The sequence below is a fragment of the Tyto alba genome, unplaced genomic scaffold, assembly GCF_018691265.1.
Source record: "Tyto alba isolate M040663 unplaced genomic scaffold, T.alba_DEE_v4.0 Super-Scaffold_1, whole genome shotgun sequence".
Classification (NCBI taxonomy): Eukaryota; Metazoa; Chordata; class Aves; order Strigiformes; family Tytonidae; genus Tyto; species Tyto alba.
In genome coordinates this window covers 5964860-5973657 of record NW_024881261.1, presented here as the reverse complement: position 1 = coordinate 5973657, position 8798 = coordinate 5964860, and the positions used below count along the sequence as shown (strand labels likewise).

At 36.2% G+C, this 8798-nt stretch overlaps 1 protein-coding gene across 11 annotated transcripts in view; it reads right to left on the bottom strand.

The window, feature by feature from the left end:
* Window positions 1-5688: 5688 nt before the first annotated feature.
* The window catches only part of FGFR2 (fibroblast growth factor receptor 2), an 88674-nt gene continuing 85564 nt past the window's right edge, over window positions 5689-8798 (bottom strand). For all 11 annotated transcript variants that reach the window (XM_042797793.1, XM_042797901.1, XM_042797953.1 and 8 more), the window contains one exon: window positions 5689-7528. In XM_042797793.1, the coding sequence (XP_042653727.1) occupies window positions 7364-7528 (165 nt within the window). In that variant the 3' untranslated portion in view covers window positions 5689-7363. The remainder of the gene's footprint in view (window positions 7529-8798) is intronic.

Here is an 8798-nt window from a genome sequence, read left to right as displayed (position 1 = left end):
AAAAACAACACTTTTAACACACAATAAAAACATTTCTCCTTCAGAATTTTTATCTGGTTAGTAACATTTTTATTGACTCTTCCAGAATCCTGTCACAATTATGTCTATTACGTGACTACTGAATGCTTATACAGCATTAACTTCATGATTTAGGAACCTGTTGGGCTGGACCTACAAAAATTCTTTTACAGATCTGGTTTATACAGATAATTAGAGATAGTATATTACTTTTACTGAAAAATACCAAAAAATGGCTACTGAACACTAAAAAACAAACCAATAGATCATACTTCATTGACCGTCTGATAAATAAATATTACATCTCCTCTGACATGAAAGAAGTCTTGGATTACATCAGCTGAAGAAGTCCATTTGTTATAACAGCTGTCAGGGAACAAGTCTTGGAAATTTTAAATGAGAGGGAAAATATGAATTTGGAAAAATATATAGGCAAATTTTTATTACTTACAATTCCCTAGCAGAAACCCTTGGTGTGGATTTTTTTTTTCTCCCAAATCTGTGACCTGAAAAATGCAAATACTTTTTGAAAAAAAAGTGTTATTTAAAAGCAAATGAAATATAGTCAAGGAAACTGGTAAGAAGAGGGAGTATTCATGAAAGAAAATGCTTCAGGAAGGTTGGATGTACCAGGCAAGTTGCATGCTGGCAGTTCCATTTCAAACCCCCTGGCAGCTCCACAGGAGATGAGCACACAGGCATTTGAGTTGGCAGTTTCCTGGAGGAGAAAATGAACAGTTTCATAAGGAAACACTTTGAATTAAGAGCCAGTGCCAACTGCACAAGTTTTCTTCTCTCACCTCTTTTCTTGCAGCGTATTTCTTGCTCATGGCAGATCATTGCTCTCCTTTCAGCTGAAGGCCTCTGCATGCATCTTCTACATCACCAGTATGAAGGTTGCATCAAAAAGGTCCCTCATCTCTGAACTAATTTTGCACCAGCAGAAACTGCACACTGTGGACTCCGTCCTATCCTCTGCAAAAGCAGTTGGTCAAGCAAAGAACAAAGGCACCCTTCTGCCACAGCACTTAATTGCTCTCCTCGGGAAACCTCATTGCAGGCCAGCTGCAGGTACATGCGGTCAGAGTTTCTTCAGGATCACTGGAAACCTTTTGTGGTGGCAAACTATTCTTAAATACTTCTGGCACCTAGAACTTAACATGTAACTCTTGAAATTCAGTCATGATGTAAGAAGATGCAACTCCATTTTCACCAGTGGTATCACACTCTCTCTTTCCAGACCTGGATGTAGCCTGCTTTTATGAATACCCAAGACATCATTCCCATGGCAGATGCCTCACTTACTGAATTTAGCAATACAGAAGCATTCAGCTGTCTGTGCATCTCGATGGCAACAAACTTTTGGAAAAGAAAGTACTGAATAGCCCTACAAAAATAGTTGTGCCAGGGAAACATGTCTGGACAAAATATTGCACCTTGGCTACCTTCTCTGAGATGTCTTTAAAACAGTCCTTGACACTATTGATTTCTTTTTTTTTTTTTTTTTTTCCCATAAATTGTAATTCACTTTGGTTCCAGTATAATGGGCCATAGATTTCTCCAGACAGCAGCGACACTGGGACTCTCATTTGCTGTCCTATTTCTCCACTCTCTCTTTATTGCCTCAATTGGAAGGCACAATGCCATAGCAGAAGAGGTGAGTTGCTCCTCTGCCACAAGGAAATATTAGTCCTCCCTGGAAATCCTTTGAGGCTTTGAAAAAGTTTGCCCAGTAATTTACTATTCTAGGAAAGGCAACCTGGTCCCAGTGCATGATGCTGATCAGAGGAAATGGTACCAAGCTCCTCACAAATCCTCCTGAGATATATGGGCTCCTGGCCTCGCTCACAGCGGTCTGGTTGTAGGGGCAATAGCTGGTGCATCAGGAAAAAGCCTGTCGAGATATTGATATGGGCTCTGAGCAACATAAACATCACTGATACTTTGGAGTGTATTCCTCAAAAAATTCTGGTGCTTGGAGAAAAAATCATCAGCCTGAAGTGAAAATAAAGCATTTTAAAAATGCAGTTATTTGCAGTACTTCGGTGTCATTTTGAGTTAGTCTAACCACTTTGTTTTGATAAAATCAAAGTACTTCATTCTTACTTTGACTTTATATATTATTGTCTACTATTAAATATTTGCAACATAAAATTACTTAATTTTCTTCTGACAAGATGACTCCAATAGGGTCATGTCATTCTGATAAGGTCAGAATATCTTCTCCAAGGCACTCGTGCTTTAGAAAGCTTTTGACAAAACACTATTTTCCACGGCATAGGAATTCAGTCAGAAAATTTTTGGCCAGCTGTGATAATCAAAAGCAAGCCAGGACCTGACTTTTAAAGTCCAAATGCCTTAGTAGAGGGGGATCTCTCTTTTGTTAAATGCATCACTAAACTGAATTTACTGAACAATACATCCCACTGACAACCTCAACATGAGCCAGTGCAGCTTCCCAGATCTCTTCTGCAGACCTGGGTTACTTTTGGCCAATAATGCAAATATGCATTATCACAGAAAAGTTTCACCTGGAAGGGAACCCAGAGATCATCTTGGCCAACACCGTGCTTAAAGCAGGGCCTCAGATTAGGTTATCCACCACCTTGTTAAGCCAAGTCTTGAATACTTACAGCCAGGCAAGTGCCACTGCTTCTCTAGGCAGCTTATCCCAGTGTCCAAGGGGTCTCACAGTGAAGAAATTGTTCCTTATATCTAGATAGAAATCCTGAAGCAATTGGTGCCTCGTGCTCCTTGGTCTGTCTCCGTGCATCCTTGTGAAGAGAATGACTGTCCCCATCTTCTCTTTCCTTTACGAGTTTTACAGAAAATCTGTTTAACATGAGTTTTGCATAGGTAAAAGGGGATAAAAAAGAATTGCTCCACAAAATCTGTTGCATTTAAGCTGCTTGTAACATTCAGGACTCACAGCAACAAAAGCTCAGAAGTACACAGACATAATTACAGGCACAGGAGAATTGATGGTCATTCCAAGCACAAATCGTTGGAGGTCACTTACGCTTCATCACAACAAATTTATTACATTTAGTTTGGAAAAAATCAATGAAATATTTTTATAATAGTTAGATCAAATTATGAAGATACAGGACTTCCTGATTACAGAATGGACAGATGACCTTTCAAAACCAGGTGTTGTTTGGGGTTTTTTTCCCCCTCTATGGCTTTTTTTTTTTTTCTTTCTATGAATAGCAACCTTTTTACCTCAGTTTTTTCCCTTGATTATGTTAGGCTATGTAAAAAAATCCAAATGAAACTAAAACATACATTGTCTTCTGGAAGGTTTGCTAAAGGACTTCTCTTCTAACAGTTTACCTCTCCTTAACGTAACAATCAGACACGGACTCAAGCAGGCACTCTGCTCATACTTGAAATTTCCTGGACTCCAGAAAGTCTCCAAAACTTGCTGTTCAGGATCTGTGTGACATGAATTTTCCCACCACTGACCTGAGGGACAGGAAGAAACATTATCACCAGCTCACTTGACTGCTGGATTTTGCTCACTGTTGAGACACAGATCACGTTGCTTCAACTGGGGAAGGCCAGTGGTGCCCGTTGGTACACTGCTCATACCACTGATTACTTCTACCATCCAAAAGGCTTGTCTTTCCACCTAGCCTCAATGGATCTTGCTCCACCTTCAGACACTGGGTCTGGAGCTTTTATGGAAGAGACCTTTATAATTAAAAAGCATTTTACTCTAACAGCAGTTTATATACCCTGGTCATGACAACTCTTAACCTCCTCTTGATTTAAATAATTACATTGGGATCACAGGATTGTTCACTGAAAAGATGGTCTCTAGACTGCTGGGTTTTGTGGTGCTCTTTTCTCAATGGCTACACATGAAAATTACTGATTTTCTACACAGTTTTGCTTGTTACTTCCAGAAATAAAACAGTAAACTTGCTTGTCTTTTGACAAATTTTAAACTTAGAACACAGTTCAGTTATTACTTTTGTAAAATCATAACAAAACAGACACTGAATGATATAAATTCAACAGAAAAAGTGACAGAAGATATTTTCTTATCTGATGTATATAGCCCATGCTACTTGCTATATTATAGTAACAAAGTAGAAAAAAAAAAAAAAAAAAAAAAAACAAACCAAAACAGGCAACTTGAACTTGTTCATGGAATTGAGCCATGATACACCTTGTTTCTACATCCCTATTTTCTCATACATTATGCAACTGATTTAATCAATACTTAAAGGAGGGACAAGAAACAATTAGGTGCTGCAGGAAACTCATTATACACAGAACACAATCCTCATTAAGAACATCAATATAAATTAATTTCCTGACATAATGCTACTCTTCCTTATTACTCTTGATATTAATGGTAACTTTATTTTTAGGTGAGATAGCAATCCAAATTCCTAACCCCTTCTTCTTATGAAGAAGCCAAAGGTAGGCAGGGCAATAAAGAATATGTCCCCTTCAGACATATTTCAACACTGGGTTTTATTTTCTGCTGCCCAATTTCCTCTTGCAACTCCACACACATAAGATGTTCTGCTTCGCCCCCAGAAATTGAGTCTGTGAAACTGTGGTCTATCTCCAAGGTGCAAATCTAAATCTTTGAGAACTAAAATAAAAATGAACAAAGAAAAAGCAAATAAACTATTTTAAACAAAGGTAACCAAATAAGTTTACATTATTTAATAACTCCTTTCTATCATGTTACTGAGTGTTTATGTACTTTTATTTTAAAAAGATATCAAAGTAGTAAAGATGCATTTAAATTAATTTCAATACAAGCATACCAAGATTCAAGATCTTCCGATACCCTTTAAAAGACACTGAAAACCAGATGTGTCATTACAAATATTGTGGTTTCTGTCAGACAGTAGCTACCATTGCTGCTAATAGTAATAGATGTCATGGGGAAAGGGAATTGGGGTTTTTCTGTAAAGCCAGTGGGAATTTTTTCAGTCAGATAATTCTTAGTTGGAAAACACCAATTCTTAACAGGCACTTTAGAAAGTTTCTTGGGATTAGTATAAGATTTCCAGTCAGCGTAGAAAGAGGCAAAAAGAAACCAAAGAATAGTTTGGTGTCTGGAGCACTGTTACATCATATGGTGAAGACCAGGTTCAATAACACTTCTCAGGCTGACCTGCAACAGTAACGTGACCATAAATAATGTGACCATAAAGTTCCCATTTCTGTCTCAAGCACTAGCTATTTTGGTGTGTCTTCCTTCTGTTTTCAAGTAAAAAGAAAAAATTTATACTCTTTCCCCGATGATTCTCCTTCCATCAGTTATGATTTTTTTTTTTTAATTTCCTATACAAATGGTCCTCTGACCTCTCCAGAATGAATGAGAAACCTCATTAATTAAAGGATACAGCCTAAGTAATATGATAATATATTTTATGTCTACACTATGAACACTTCAAACCATTTTCCAGCAAATAAGTGTCCCACCCCACAAACACGAAAGATTGTGGGCTTATGTGAGTATGTTTACTCACATATGCCATGTTATTCATGAGCAGACATAAGACAGAGGCAAAAGTATTATTCCTGAAAGAATTGCTTTGTAATATAGGATCTATGATAAGGGCAAAAGGAAGCAATTCTGGATGTGTTCCAACACTTGATGTTCAGGAAACCATTTTGTATGACACAAAGGATTAGGAAAAATAAGCTGCATGACATTTATTTTGTAATTTTAACATTAATATCTGTAGAAACATTTTATTGTCAGTACAAAAGTTAACAGATTTTAATACTTCTTTTATCCAATTTAAAAACAAAACAAAAAACCCCCAAAAACACCACCACATCAAACAGTGTAATTTGCATTCATATTGCATGGCCATATCAGAGTGAGTGTTCTGAATGTAAAAACACAAGACTTCCGTAAAAAGATACAAACAACAGTGATATTTTACCAGAGGCCAGTGCTATACCTACTGTTATGGAATGGATCAGAAGGAAATAATGGAGTCAGCATGAATTAATCCTTTAAAAAGATGCTGATATTCCTATGGCAAATTGTCATTATAAACAACTTTTCTCTTTTTAACTTAAGTTACAATAGAGGGATAGTATAAAAGGCAAAAGATCCAGGCCAAAATGTCTGGAACCTATTATCCAACTCAGGGAAGAGAATTGTAGTTAATTTGATGCATGTGCAACTCAGGGTAGAAGCTCAGCTCCTTTTAGAGAAGTACATTCTGCTATGGTTATAGACAAATTCATGTCTTTCCTTACTTTAGGAACCCTCTCTAAAATTTTCTTCCGTTTTTTTTTTTTTGTTTGTTTTTTTTGTTTTTATGTTTGTTTGGTTTTGTGGTATTTTTTTTGTGTATGTGTTTGGAACGATTCTGCTTTTTGGCCCTGGGAAACATTGCTAAAGAGTTAAATTGTTAAAGTGACAGATATTGAGAATAAAAGACTTTCTTGTTAAAGGATTTGGTTTTGATAAGAATAATCATCTGACACTGCAGTTTTTAAACACAAATAAATCAAAAGTTTAACTCCCCAAAATTAGTTATATACTGTAAATATTTCTTTTTTTAAAGATCTGAAAACTAGTAAAGTCTGAGCAATATATCTACTAGTTCTCTGTGCTGCCTGCATAGAAATGCCATTTAAATTACAAAAACACAACAACCCTATAAACGATTAACTGTTTTGTACATTACCAATTAGTTAATAAATTAATGATATACCATTTTCCCTGAAAGCAAAGTCTTTCCCACCTTTGGATGGTGAAAATTAAGAAATTCTGTGTAAGAACAGCATTTAGCAAATAGCTGTTAAAAAAGAGACTAATTTGCTAGGTGGATTGGGACATCCATTTTTAAATCAATACAAAAAATAATTCATTGTAAATATATATAATATATATTTATACATATTTTGAATATATTTACATACATCCAGCACCTATATACTGCATTTGTGCTCTGTAAGTGTGTGCCAACATATATTTTCTCCAAATATTACAAAATAAACAAGAAAGGCAGACCCAGAGTTTGCCTCAAGTCCAACTGGTCCATTGTACAAACAAAGTCTGTTGCAGCTTACAGGAAGCCAGAAAATTGATAGTGACGGGTATCCAGACACAGCTCATAAACATTCTTCTTTGTTGGGAGTATTTAAAAGTTGCAAATTATGAGATTCTTTATACAGGTTCTGACTGCTTTCCTCCAAGTTGTCTTTTTTTTCCCTTTTTTTTTTTTTTTTTTTTTTTCCCCCCATATTTCATATGTACAAGCAGAAAAATTAAAGTCCTGGAGAAAAGATTTTGTGTTGATTATGGTAGGTAGCTTGATGTTCTTGTTTCTTTATTCCTCTGTATGATTTCTTTTCATGTTTTAACACTTCCATTCATGTGTTGGTACTTGGGAAGACAAGGTTCATAAGGCATTGGATCGGGAGAAAAAACAGAGTCATCACCTGAAGAACATGAACTCCTCGTGTCAGGGTAACTAGGTGAATACTGTTCAAGAGGTCCACTGAGGTCCAGATACTCCTATGACAGATGAAATAAATTGCATTTTCAGACAGTGAGTAAAACTGACAATAACATATTACCATTGCTTTGATTTGGCTTGATTATATAGTGGGTTAAAGAACAGTTTAAAAATCACACTCATTTCTGTAACACAATTGCATTCAAAACTGCCTGTTGCTTAAATATGTCATAAAACAAGGAGCTTGAATAGGCAAAGAAAAAACAAACCAATAACACGGTACTTTTCTGAAGTCCAACATCACCAGCATTAGCCGCGTCAGTGGAAATAAACATGCCAACCACATGAAAAGAAGACTTTTCACTCGCAATGATAAAAATGAAATTTCATCCTAAATAGAACCATTTTTGTTTAGCACATGGTAATGATTTGGAGAGGGAAAGACACTTCCAACTTTATATTCCTTTGGTCAGTTTGCATATCTGTTTTATATTCTGTGATATTAAATTTGTGTTTAAACATGCAGTGGCATACGTGCAAAAAAGAACTGAAAGGAAAACAAAATTAAATTTGCTATATTCGGGTTTTTTACACTACATATTCATATGTGTGTGTGTGTGTGTGTGTCCCAGAGTAGCCATGACCAAAGCAGTCATTAAAAAAGGAAATAATATCTGCTGAATCCAAGTTTTGGGTTAAAGCTCTGTTGCTAGAAACAACAGTTTTGGCAGGAGAATAAAGTTATTTTTCCCCTTGAAATGTTCCTTCTCTTTCAACTTCTAAAGGCAGCTGCATTCATTTAAATGCAATCTCTTCATTTGTTAAACCACAAGTTATGATCGTACTGACGAGACAAGTCTTCCACCTCAGTCAGTATTTTATGCTGCTGTGCCTAGGTTTGGGGTAATTTAGTTCTTGGTTAACATATTTTAAGTCAGAAATTCAATCATTACCATATTATAGTCACCATTTTAAAAGAAGGGGGGAATGTATGTTTTAAAATGCTGACAAATACAGTAGGCACCAAGAGAAGGCAGTTTGGATCTACAATAACTGTCTATCTTGCTACCTAGGCTTTCAAAAATCCATGAGGGTGATCTTGACACATATTTATTTATTAGCAAACCAGTCCTATGTGACCAGAAATAATCAAGCACTTTCTAGGCAGACTGAAGAAGAAAGTATTCCACTATCTGAAGAAACAGGGATTTCTTGTGGGTATAAGACATGGCTCGCCACTTCATCAAAAGGCTTGATGCAATTCAGTTATGAACTCAGTATTGAAAGTGGGATCCTTATTCCCTCTCCAGCCTCCTTATCCAATGTCAA